The following is a 14,121-nucleotide window of genomic DNA, read 5'->3' on the forward strand; positions in this document are numbered from 1 at the left end:
ATTTAAATACTCCCAGATCAACTTCTAAACAGCCTGCCAGATTCAACCTGTTTTTCACCAAAATCACAGAGCCAGTGTGTGGGACAGCTGGTCCCAGGCTCAGCGGGCGCTCCATCTGAACGCTGATGCATTAGTGATGTGCTGTTATCTGGGCCATGCTGGTGGGTCCTAAGTCCAAGCTATGCTGCTAACTAGGGTGCATTTCTCAGAGTTACGCAGATTCCATTTCTCCCTTGTTAATCACTTTTTGCATTTGAAAATTTTCACATGTTACTAAGTCACATGTGTTTGCCAGGTATGAATAAAGAGTTCTTTATAAACCATGCTGCTGCCTGCAAATGCTGAGATATAATAAAGCCTTTCTAGAGTGCTTTAAAAGATGAGACTCTCAAACTTGAATTGTGTGTTAATTAATACTGGATTTGAGCCCCCCGACCCCATCTATATATTCTGTAGCTGTTGCCTGTGGCTGCTATAAATATGTCTAATTTACCATTTATTTTTAATGATACTAAAGTTTAATATTTACTGTCAGCATGGAATTCCCCTCTGGTGAATCTACTCTATTAGTATTATATTAAAACCAGATTTTCCTCAGCTAACAAAAAATATAGGGCCTCTCTAGTTTAAAAAAACACTCAGAAATTAGGATGAATTATTAATTTGTAACATCTGTGGCTGGGTTATGTTACACTGGGAAAATCCCAAGAGATTCAGGGCAAGCAGTCCTCTTGAAAATGACTTCATAACTGAACACCCTGGGGACAGAAGGCCAAGCACTGTGTCATCGTGGCCTGTCCTTGATAAACTGCTGGATGGGGTCCATGACTTGTAAATGGAAACATTACTGGTGTCACTTACACTTAACGATTAGATGATCAGTGCTCCCTTCTCAACAGATATTAGTTTACATCGTATATTGTGACTGACAGAGGCATGAATCTGTCAACAATCAGTCTTGCAGGGTTTTGGGTTTTTTTTTTTTTGTCTCCTGCTGAGAACAGCTTCATAAAAGCTTAGAGTCTGCGTTTGACTCCTTAACTAACTATTCCTTACTTACGTTTAAATTCCGGAAACGCCATTTTGGTTTCAATGAAATTAACTCCCCAGAAAAGTTATGGAGAGGCTATTTGCTTTGAATTTTAATCTCTGAAATCTGAAGGTTTTCGTATAATGCATATCATTAGACCCTAAGGTAAATGTCATAAAAACATTATTCACAAAAAGACTTGACTAGTCTTGGACTAGAACCAACCATCTGGGTGACACTTAATATGAGATTTGGAACACATTCCAACATGCCGTTTTTCCCCCTAGATGTTGAAATAAAGTGCTTCTTAAGTGCAGTTTTTTTTCCCTAATGTATTTTCATGGCCTAGAGTTTTCAAGTATAAAGTGTTTCACAGCCCTGATTCAGAAGCCTATCACCAAAAGCACCAATATACCTTTTCTGAACTCTATTTCCTAATTATGCATCACTGACTTCTTTATAATATAAAAACTCTATAAGAGATGATGATGTTAATTGCAGAAAATCAAATGCCTCTTGAGTAAGGCAGATTAGCTTTATAAAATACACTAAAAAGGTTAAAATATGTAAACCAAATTTACACATGCAAATTCAATTTTGTTTCATACATTTCAGAAGAGTCATCTAAAGCTATGGCAGCCCCATAATTCAGTGGGAACTGACCCAGTGTTTTTTCACAACAGAAAATGGCTCTTGGTCTCTGTAGACTGGTGATCTAACATCTTTTTCTTTTTGTTCATTTACAGTGTTAATAATAACTAGATTACACAACCTCTTAAAAATGAATTTTTTGCTTTAAAATTTCTTACCACTTCCAAGCAGTCAATGATCTTGGTTAATTTGTCTTCAGGTAAATTCTTCAGTAACGATACACTTCAAAATTAAAAAGAAACATTTATCTTACAAAATTAATCTATAAATATATACCTATATGTAGATTCAAAAATCTTTACATGCATTTTAAAAAATGTGCTTTGAATTTTCCCAAGTACACCTCAAAATATATCACACATAAATAACTAAATTTCAAATACATTAAAATTATGTGAGCATATATAATCACAGACATTTATCATAGACAAATAAATAAAAACAGTAAGCTACCATAAAAGGAAAAATCAAATTTTGTCTGAGGAATAAAAAAAATTATATTTGTTTTTGGTTTTCAAAATGAATCACTTCTGAGAATACATTTTTCTCCATATATCAATATTTCTTACAAGCATGGGTGGGAAGCTCTGCTTCCAGAAGAAGATCAGATTTACATCTAAATCTTTGTAATTAAGTAAAGAGTGAGTTCAGGGGAGAATGCAGGAATTAGCATGAAAATGATCTCTGATGAGTTATGTTATATTGCCTTTTCATATTAATGATAGCCAGAAGCATGTAAAAGAAACATTTTTACAAATAATAATATACAGAAAATGAAATAGAATACAGAAACTTATCTGGAAAAAAATCAGAAATTCCGCTAGTATGATGAACCAATCAAGACGATTAAATTGCTCTATTAGAGAAATTTCCCCTCTACTTCACCCATTTTTACTCAGGATGGTTGATAAAATTTCTATAAAGTAAATGTCTTTCTTACCATCTAAAATTTGACATCCTTAAGGAAAAAAGATGGTATTCAAAATACATGATTGGACCTGATTTTTGAAAATGGAGCTTTAGACAGCCCTTTGCACATGTGCACGGAGAGGCACACAGCCAGGAGACGCGTGTGAGAAGGTGTGCATCAGAACTGTCTGCGATTGCCAGACACTGGAAGGACACCCAGGAGCAGAGCAGACCAGTGTATTGTGGTAGAGCAGGTATCAGAACTCCACAACAGGAGAAATGACTAAACTAACCAGATGGATAAATCTTAGCAAAAAATACTGAGCTGCAAAAATAACACCATATTTTAATGAAGTGCAAAAATAGGCTAAATCAAGCCACAGGCACAATAATAAAGAATACCAAGGGAATGATTAGTACTGAACTTCAAAACACAGACTACCCCAAAAAGAGGGGCATAGGAGGTTGGAAGTGACATGGGGGAGCACATGAGAACCACATTACTAACTTCCTACTTCCGGGGTCAGATAGTAGCTTGATGGTGCTCATTTTGTTATCTTGTATTAAAATTACATGTGTACCATGTATGTTTTAGATACACAGCATACTTCACAATAAAAAGATTTAAATGGAAAAAGAAAGGGCTTACTCTGTGTTATGAAAGAAAAAAAATGTATTTCTCTAATATGTCTCCTTATTGATGAAAAGGTAAAAGTGTAACCGGAACATGTCATTAATTAACGCATGCCCATCGTGAAGGTCCCATTTCTGCTCCACACTGGGATCTCCAATATTAGTGAAAAATCCCTCCTGTAAACCACTATCTTTGGGGATTGGTGAGGAAATTGATGTGAAAAAAAAATCTTTTGTCTGTCTCCCCTCCATCAAGGCAAAGATCAGGTTTATCTTGATTACCACAGAATCGACCATGTTTAGGGCATGGCAATAAGTATTTGTTGAATAAATGAATGAATAAGATAACAAAAGGAAGGAAGGAAAGAAAAAAAAGGGGGGGAATATGTACTAGTAAATTCACTAAGCCAGAACACACTAGACTTCATGGGAATGAACTGCTATGCTTGGTGGTTCAGGTTTTATCTCAGATATTTAAATGTGAACCACAAGCACTGGTTTATTTACTTACCTCCACCCCCTTTTTTTCCCTTGCATAGGTGTGGTTCATTAGCTTTAAATGCTGACTTGTGTTGCTCAGCTGTCGAATTTTGAGATCACCTACACTAAGGCACTGGTTGGCATAAGTAAGGCAGCACCTACTTGTCATTATTGTAGCTCTCTGCCAGGAGTCATTATCGACTCTGGGAGAGGAAAGCAGCAAGATTCTACATGAGAAAACCTAACACCCTCAGTGTCCTATTGATTAGGACACTGTGTGTGTTCAATATTTATTGAGTCTTCACTATATGTGAGGTACTGTACAGCCCTAAAATCATTGGTTCTGCACACTATATCTGCAAGATAAAATCACTATACTTAAAAAGAACTTAGAGTTTATTTTTGCCAGACATTTTATTATTTCCACGTATCATAGGTAACGGCTCATTACAGTATGTATTGCAGCTTCAGAGACTGTCAAAACTGGTGCAAAGAAAAACAAAACAGGGAAATCATTTAAATGAGAAACATATTTTCCAAAAATCTTTTTAATGTGTAACTGACTTCTTCAGTTACATAGGTATTTCTTTCTCTATAGTTTTATGTGTCCAAACAGTTGGAGGTATGGAACAGTTCACAAAATGAGTATGATGAGCATGTTCCCAGAGTCCACACTATCATGGCAAGCATTGTAACGTTCTTGGCATGTTAATTTGCTACAAATACAGCCATCCAGAAGATGGTCCAACTATGCAGTTGAGAAAAAGATTGCCTCTGATAAAGCAAGCAAGAAGAGTAAAATAGAATAATTTCAATATTATTCTAAGCAAAGCATTATGAGAAACATTATCTTTTGCTATCTTTTTCCAAACGATATAATATCTTATGAAGTCAACTGAGCAACCCAGGTGAATATTTTAGGATTTTTTGTTTTGTTTTTGTAGTTTTCTATACTATATACAGTGACTCCATCTATACATGGGCAAAGTAGCAGGAGAAATAAATCATGAGTAATTGCGTGAAGTTAATATGAATTAAATATTATATAGAGTAGCATTTACTGCACAGAAATATTTCTGGCTGAGTCATGTTGAAAATGCTTAAGAAAGAGAAGCTATTGTGAAATAATTATGGTGACAAAGCCAACATATCCACAAAATTGCTACGCCATCTTCTGTTCTTCCCACAAATGTGTTACTCTTACCTTCTGAGGAAGTTTCTGTACTCTTCATCTCTAGCTTGAGCTGTCCTTCTCATTATATTCTGGAATACCTCTCGATCTAGTGCCCAAGTCTTCACATTGGTAATGGCTTTAGAAAAAAAAATCAAGAAAGTAATAAAATATTATTTAGCCCCACATTAAGAAAACATTCCAAAATGTTAATCAATAAATTTGAATATGTTCTCATAAAATGATATTTCTTGGAAAATGCCTTATTTAAACATGCAAATGGAAGGAAGCAGAGATACAAATAGTGGGTAATTTTATAAAATCATTTTTGGCTTTCATATGAACAGTGGTTTGGAAGTGAAGAACAAAAGATTTTCTTTCTAATTATGTTTTGCTAAAAATGATATTAAAATTAGTTTGTAATTCCCAATTAAGCACTGCATCATCAGGCTGTATTTGAGATTTGTGCAGTGATACAAGAGAAAGCCAGTGGCTAATCCAAAGAGTGAAGGAGAATTCACACGCAGATAATTGAAAGTTAAAGATCTCTGGGTATATGAATATGTTTTTATGTCTTTTTCTGTTGTTTAGAGATTGTTGCTAAAAAGAGCCAATATATTTTAAGGGTCTCTATGGTTACTTCTTTTTTTTTATAGGAAAGAATTTAAAAGCAAGGACAAAATCTAAACAGGAAGAGAAGCAGAAGTACCAGCTCTAAAATATCTATATGAAATTATGGTTGTAAGATTATTTTTAAAAGGAGTAATGAAAATCTACAAAATGGATCAAAATCCAAAGCTCTGGTTTACTAAAATTTAGCGTGAATTAGAATCATCTTGACATTCGTGTTAAACGTATATTGCCAGAGATTCTGATTCAGGTTTAGAATGAAGCCCTGACCCCGTATGTTCACCAAACACTGTAGCTGTGCTGAGACATGGAACCCAGACCCAAATACTGAGAAACAGCTCATCAAAGTAACTCAGAAGAAAACTCAAGATTGAGTAAAGTCAAAACAGGAACCTTAAAAAGAAGCAATTAAACTAATTTCAAAAGTCATTCATGAGAACTCTCATTAGTTAATTCACATCATTTTTGATAGTTATACATTTTCATTGGTTTAATTTTTATGGTTTATAATATGATTGAAACCTCATAGACAATGGAAAGCAAACATTCTGAATGAGCCAAAAGCAGGTATCTACATGGCAAAAACAAAAAAAAGTGATAATTAAAACAAAAACTGGAATAATTCAGCTGAAAGCCATGGTCGTATATTACATACAGGTACCTGATGGGAAAGTTCCTTCAAATTTGAATTATTTAAACAAGTGCTTTAATGTAAATCTTTCTATGAGCATAGTATTCCTATTAATAAGAGTATAGGGGTCACAATGGGAGCCAAAAAGACTAAATTAGGATGCAATAATGACTCAACTAGATTATCTCTAACATTGTATAACAGTTCAAAGCTACAACATTTCACCTCCAGTTACCTTTCACAGATGCAGTCCTTGTACAGTTGTATAAAATGGCTAGTTCTCCAAACGTGGTCCACATAGGAATGGATGGCAGCAATTTCTCCCCTTGGGACACCTCTACTCGGCCCTCTATCAGGTAGAATTAAAAAAAAATCAAAATCTGCTTGGATTCTATAAATTAAAAAAAAAATAAACAGAAAGAACACAATGTATAAAGTTAAGATATCTTATGACTCTCAATATACTAAAGTGGTTAAAAATGCAGACTGGTACCAGCTTGGCCACTTACTCTATTTTTTAAAAGATTTTATCTATTTATTTTTAGAGAGAGAGGAAGGGAGGGAGAAAGAGAAAGAAACATCAATGTGTGGTTGTCTCTCACACGCCCCCTACTGGGGACCTGGCCCACAACCCAAGCATGTGCTGTGACTAGGAATTGAACCAGTGAACCTTTGGTTCCCAGGCTGGTGCCCCATCCACTGTGCCACACCAGCCAGGGCTGCCACTTACTCTTGAGAGAGTTATTGTTTTTCCTTTAGATTCCTTGTCCATAATGGAAATAATAATATTTACTTCATGCATTTGTTGTGAGCTATAAATAACTTAATATAGGTAGGGAACTTAGAACAATGACTCACACATAGTAAATGCTATGTAAGTGTTAGTTATTGTGAATATTATCATTGTTACATGAATGGCAAGCATTTTATTTAAAATTCATTCTAATCCATGAAAAAAATTCTCTTGTACAAAAAGCACTAATTACTGTATGTACTGGGAACACATCACAGCTGTTTACACTGTCATAACCGAGAAATGCACTGGCCCTGCATTTCTGCCCAGACTGGCCCAGACTGCCTGGTTCTGACTAGTTGCTGGCTGTGTGTCCTCAGGGAAGTTACTTTACAAAGCCTCTGTAGGTGTCTAAGCCCTCATTCAATGAAATGAATTAGTAAATGGAAGTCATTAAGAAGAATGCTTGAAAAAGGTCACAGACTGGGAGAAAAAAGATTTGCAAAACTCACATCTGATAAAGGAATGTTGTTCAGAATATACAAAGAACTCTTAAAACTCAACATTAAGAAAACAAATAACCTAGCTGAAAAATGGGTCAAAGACCTTCACACTCACCAGAGAAGATACACAGATTGCAAGTAAGCATATGAAAAGCTGGTCCACAACAAACATTATAGGGAAATGCAAATTAAAATAACAAAGAGACCACTACACACATTAGAATGGCCAAAATCAGGAAAATGACATCACCAAATGTTGACAAGGACATGGGGCAATAGGAACTCTTATTCATTGTTGGTGAGACTACAAAATGGTACAGCCCCTTTGGAAGACAGTTGGTGGTTTCTTGCAAAACTAAATATACTTTTACCATGCAATCCAGCAATCATGCTCCTTGGTATTTACCTAAAAGAAGGGAATACTTACATCCATACGAAAACCTACACACAGATTTTTATGTCAGCTTTATTCTTAATTGCCAAAACTTGGAGGCAACCAATATGTCCTCCAGTGGGTGAATGAATATACAAACTGTGGTCCATCCACACAAAGGAATATTATTCAATGCTAAAATGAAATAAGGTATCATGCCATGAAAAGACATACAGGAATCTTAAATGCATATTACTAAGTGAAAGCAACCAATTCCAGCAGTATGACATTTTGGAAAAGGAAAAATTATGGAAAAATAGAAAGATCAGTGTGTCAGGGCTGGGGTGAATGAGATGAATAAGCAGAAAACAGGATTTTTAGGGCAATAAAAATGCTCTATATAATATTACAATGAACAATACATGCCATTATACATTTGTCTAAATCCATAGAATCACACTGAGAGTGAAGCCCAAGGTAAACTATGAACTTCAGGTGATTATGATATGTTAATATAAGTGCATCCTCAGAACAAAAATTAAATTAAAATAATTAAAATAATTTTTTAACTGTACTGCTCTGGTGAGTAATGTTGATAATGGGAGAGGCTATGCATGTGTGGGGGCAGGGTCATATGGGTAACCTCTATATTTCCCTCTTAATATTGTTATAAAATGAAAAAGACTCTAAAAATAAAGTCTTATGAAAAATAAAAAAGGGTTTGAAACCAATTTTCATTTAGGCAAAGACTGGAGGAAGGCAGAGGCAGCACTTCAGGTACTTCTTCATGCTTCTTTTTTTTTTTTTACCCCTGAGGATTCGATTTTCCTTTCCCTCTGAACAAATGCAAATAAAACCTAACCTAACCAAAAAAAGTATGCAAAGAAAACCCTATATTCTTATTAGGATTATTCCTTCTCCTGATTCACTATTAAGTAGCACTGGATCGTCTCTGTCCATCCAGTCAACAAATCTGATGTGAGTAGTTATAGTGCAGTTCTGATGCAGGAACTGATCCAGGTGCCAGAGATGAAGTGAACAAATCAGAAAAGATATTGATTTTGAAAGAATTTATATTTTATCAATAAGTGAACTCTGTTTTGACTCCAAATCCTATAAATTAACTATGAAAAAATTAATAATTTCTCATTACAACTAAATTCTATTCCATTGAGACCACTTAATGCTACTGTCAAGTTGGTAGCATAGATTTTAATACATTTCAATTTTTTTTCTAATTGGTTATGTCTCATTGGACTTGAGCAATACTGAAGATATATGGAATATCAAAAGTTTATGCTAAATATAATTCACCATTAAATGCTATATTTTATGAGGGGGAGATTTTTAATTAACATCAGTTAAATCAGATAATTCAGTTCTCAGATAACACATAATTTATTCAAATAAACTGTCCCATTTTCATTTCCCTGTGTGCTAGAGCCCTGGTTAGAATGGCTGTATTGATGCTGCCTTCTGCTCCAACTCCTCTCCTCCTGAGCCTTTCACCAGAGTCACTCACTGGCAAGGAACAAGATGGGCTGACATGAGCTTCTTATCTTTTCCTGGTAGGTTCCATAAATATTTACTGACTTAATGACCTATCTTCTCTTGCCAGAAGGTTCTAGTACTGCTAGAAGTACTAGAAGTGAAACGGCCAAGAAAAAAATTGGAAGAGGGAAAAATTACTCTTGATTACCTGTCCTCAAAATCTTGAAGGCTTTTTCAGGAACCACTATAAAGGACACATGGACAAAACCAAGGGAGGAGGGTGTGTTTGGCTGGTGGGGGGAAGTGGTAGGGTGTAAATGTAGACAACTGTAATTGAACAACAATAAAATAATTTTTAAAAATCTTGAAGGTTGCATAAATGAAGACTATAATTCACTTCTTGGGTAAAATAATTACTTGGGAAGGGCTATAGAATTTTAAGTTTGTCTACAAAGATGTAGATAGCAAATAATAAATCAATAATTATGAGACTGGGTTGTTTAAAGAATCAAAGTATATGAAAACAAACTTTTACATAGTATACATAGAATAACACATGCTTATTAATTTGTTTAGATGGGCAACTTCTGTCCCACACTGAACACCCAAAGTCAACCAGAATTGTAGAAGCATTGCCTGAGAAGTGGCAAGATCACTGTATTAGCACTTGTTTGCTAGAACATGCCAAACTTAGAGACCAACTGTAAAAAGTGACTTAGTGAACTTTACAGCGTCTCTCGCATTAATGTTAACTTAAATTTTAGTAGTCTGTAATTTTAGTTAATATTCAGCTTATACATTTATTTTGGTATTTTTGTATTAAAGATATGTCCACATGTGCTGGTGTTGTGTTTGTATATAGTTTTGAGGCTATAATAAAAGTAATTTGAAAATAAAAAATGTATAAGCATTGCTTCGATTGCCATGAACTAAAATGTAAAATAGAAGGCCACATCATATCTTAGGTCACCAATTCCATCTGAGTAAGCCAGTTTAACTTTTTTCCTTAAAACTCAAAAAGTTGAGGCAATTCAGAATTTGACAGGGTGTTCAATAGCCATAAGCCGTATTCAGATCATTTTTGCTTCTTTATCTAAGACAAATAAAAAAGATTTTGTGTACCACTACAAGACTTACGCATTTGACATGCATTTGAGAAATAAACCATTTACCTATCTAATCATTATAATCTTCCCAGCATGTTAAGCATGTTCAAGTGATCATATGTAAAGAAAGCCATGTGAATGGCTCTAAAACATCAGTTTTAATTTTAAGGCACTCCACTTGATTTGTTGGCTAAACTATACCCAAATTATCTTTCAAATTATGGTATATAGCCAAAATATTTTACAACTCCAAAAAAGGTAATCATTTTCTTTTTCCTGGTACAATGACCTAAAAATGTCAACAAAAGCAGAGTATTTTGAATGGAAACACCTTCTTGGAGTTGTTGAGTGAGTGACACTGTGACTCAAAGTGTGGCCCTGAGCCTGATCACCAAGTCTGTGTCCTACCTCCACCACTTAAGAGCTGTGTGGCCCTGGAAGTTATTTAATTTCTCTGTGACACAGTCCACATTAGTAACATGGAGATACAACTTTTGCCTAACAGAGTTGATGAGAAAATGAATGGGATATCTCTGTGAAGTGCTCAGTGGGACGCTTGACATACAGAAAGTATTCAGTAAATGTTAAGTATTATCATCATCATGATTTGATCAACAATGTTACTATTTCATGAGCTTGATCTGTTATATTTCCTGCAAACACAGAAAATTATTTTGCATTTCTATAAATATTTGCAAAAATCATAACACAATAGGCAAAATATTTGTTACAGATAACTGGAAACATCTGTGAAACCCACCTGCCAGCACAAAGATGTGGTTTCCTGGCTCTCCTTGCTTGATAATGTAACTCCCTTGCTGGTAGTTTCTTCCATACATGCACTCCACCATGTCTTTGATCTGCTGAGGATCCAGTCTCTTCAGAAATTGATTATTATTAAGAGCATCTGTAATGAGCTTCTTCTCACTAGTGTAATAGAAAATATATGTTAGTTATGATGAATAAAAATTATGTTTTGCTATTTAGATTCACTTCATTTTGAGTCTTGATACAACTACCTATCTACTTATAACTTTTCCAGCAGGACAAAATTTTTTTCTAGCCCCACCAACACTTGACCATTGTAACTACTATCATTTGCATGTAAAAATCTTTGAAAATATTTTTGAATACTTTTTGGTAATTATTATTACACCAAGGCTGATTATCACTCCTAATTTCCTTCATCACAAATGTAGCATCTCTCAAGATTCCTAGATGTGCTACTACTGAATAGATGACTTTGGGTGGAAAGAAAATCTGGTTGTAGATAGAAGGTATATTTAAAGACTACAACACAGATCATTCACTGATGTATGTAGGTATGCATAATGCCTATGGCACTAGTTATTTTATATATTATTTAATCCTTACCACTACCCTGTGCCTAGGTTTTGCCTCTTAGTGTGTCTAGACTAGACAACCTATTTTTGCAATCTCACAGCCTTTTTATTCACCAAATTCAAGACCCACTAGTTGATAATACTAGAATAGTCTACTTTTTCTATAGAAAAGAAGTAGCTATAAATAATTACTCTTCATTGCCACACACTTCAAATGTTTTCATTTGCATATTTTATATGTAGCTGTTATAAAATCAATGAACTAGAAAACGTGTTGCCTTGTGGGTTAAGAATCTTTGCACAAAATGTTTGCCCTCACTCAAATTCAGTGTGATTTATTTTTAATGTATTTTTCATTGAAACTCTCTCTCATCATGAGCTTTATTTTTTGAAAACTTGTTATCTTTTTCCGCATAGCAAGTTCTCATACACAAGGTGAAATGTCATGGAAATAGACCCTTCTTTCATGACCATATCCATCAGATCATCAGGCTACCTGAAGGAAACAGAACAAAGTCCTGTGCAGAAATTCCTTCTTCCATACAGTGATCCCATCATCCTCAGAGCCATCCAGACTCTGAGTACCTTAAGAGCTTCCCTCTTCCTTCAGGGAAGGGAAGATCACTTTGGTAATCTAATCTATCACCAAATCTTGTCAATTCTTGTCAATCTTGTCAATTCTCCTTATAAATATCACTTTTATCCATTTGGTTTCCATTTTCAAGGATGGCAACCACAGTACCCTGGTCAAAAAAAAAAAATCTTAGGTCTTGACAACCTTAACAGCTTCTTTTTTGTATCTCAGCTTCTAGCAGCATACCCCTACAGACCACCCTATACCACCATATCAGGTTCATCTTGCCAAAAAACTGACTTCACCTTCATCTAATTCTTCCTTCATCCACTAAAATCAATTCATTCAGTTAATAAGCACTGAGAAAATACTTCTGCTAGACATACTTAAGTGCAAGTAGGAGAAATGTGAATACCCCCCGAGCCCCAGCTTTTGTGGTCCTTTCAAAACACGTATCATTCCAGCAAATGTTCCCTCAGTGCCCACACATCCCTGTATTGGAATTTCATAATGCATACTTTAAAGATTCAAAGAAATCTTGCAGTAAACAAATTTGTTTAAACCAATGTTTCCCAAAGCTCAATGTCTTTCTTATTTATTTATTTATTTTTTTGACTTGACTTCTATTAACGTTCCATGGAAGTACAACTGACCCTTAAACAACATGGATTTGAATGGCATAGACCTACTTATATGCAGATTTTTTCAATAAATACTGTAAATGTATTGTCACTTCCTTAGGATTTTCTTAATAATATTTTCTTTTCTCTAGCTTACTTTATAGTAACAATACAGTATTTAATACATATATAAAATCTGTGTATCCACTGTTTGTGTCATCACTAAGGCTTCCAGTCAATAGTAGGCTACTAGTAGTTAAGTTTGGGGAGAGTCAAACATTATATTCTGATTTTTGATTGTGCAGGGGAGTCGGTGCCCCTAACCTCTGTGCTATTCAAGGGTCAACTGCACTCTGAAAACCCAATTGCCCATAGAAGAAAACAGCATCCTGAAGTGTGGTCTTCCCCCTTTCCAACCACATGGCCCTACTATATCCATCTAGTCCTTAGTCATAAAAAATCATTTGTCACAGAAGGGCTGGTATCCTCACTATCTCCTCTGCTGGTCAACTTTATCTTCAGGGTTAGCACATGCTTTCTCCTCTACTTAGCTTCTTCTCCCCTCAACCCATCAAAACCTTGCGAACACATCTAGCAAGAAATCCTTTATGTTCTAATGAATCCTGCCTAGACACTGTATCTCACAGAATTTTTATTCTATTCTAAAATCCTAGTGTACTTGTATTCATACCCATTCAATTCAACAATTTTACCAAGCATTTACTTAGGTCATAAAAATTAATTAAGCATGGCCCAGGACTTCAAAGAGCTCCCAGATACTTTTAACTCAGCTTACTGTAATATTCTATATTAGAAAAAAGTTATATTTATGAGTTTTTCTCCAAATTAGATTATAAATTCTTAGAGGAGTGGGTCTTTGTATCGAATTTTCTGTTTAAGAAGCAGCATAAAGAAATAATTAGGAGTGTGAACTTTGCAACTTCTCCTAAAACTATCATAGGCCAGCTAGTATAAGCAAACTGTCCCTACTTATACAAAACAACTACAAAAGCCAGTGAAAATATATATTAACAAATCTATTTGAAAGCATAGGAGACCTATCAACAGAGTAATGATGTGATGATCCATGATCAGCAAGAGAACATGAGCTTGACATCCACCTCTACTTTTCCCTTCAGGGCATTTGCTCATCTTTGGCAGCACTAAGCCAAAGGGTTTCGAAGACAAACATTAATGTTCAAAACACATCACGTGGGAGAGATCCTGGTAAACACCCAGGACT

The 14,121-nt window shown here is 35.0% G+C and overlaps 1 protein-coding gene across 2 annotated transcripts in view; it reads right to left on the reverse strand.

Moving 5' to 3' along the window:
* PRKG2 (protein kinase cGMP-dependent 2) overlaps window positions 1-14,121 on the reverse strand; it is an 89,264-nt gene that overhangs the window by 51,442 nt on the left and 23,701 nt on the right. For both annotated transcript variants that reach the window (XM_028508250.2, XM_028508251.2), the window contains exons 3-6: window positions 11,102-11,268; window positions 6,371-6,484; window positions 4,908-5,013; window positions 1,840-1,903 (exon numbers count right to left, since the gene is read on the reverse strand). In XM_028508250.2, the coding sequence (XP_028364051.1) occupies window positions 1,840-1,903; window positions 4,908-5,013; window positions 6,371-6,484; window positions 11,102-11,268 (451 nt within the window). The remainder of the gene's footprint in view (window positions 1-1,839; window positions 1,904-4,907; window positions 5,014-6,370; window positions 6,485-11,101; window positions 11,269-14,121) is intronic.

This window comes from Phyllostomus discolor, chromosome 1, assembly GCF_004126475.2.
Source record: "Phyllostomus discolor isolate MPI-MPIP mPhyDis1 chromosome 1, mPhyDis1.pri.v3, whole genome shotgun sequence".
NCBI lineage: Eukaryota > Metazoa > Chordata > Mammalia > Chiroptera > Phyllostomidae > Phyllostomus > Phyllostomus discolor.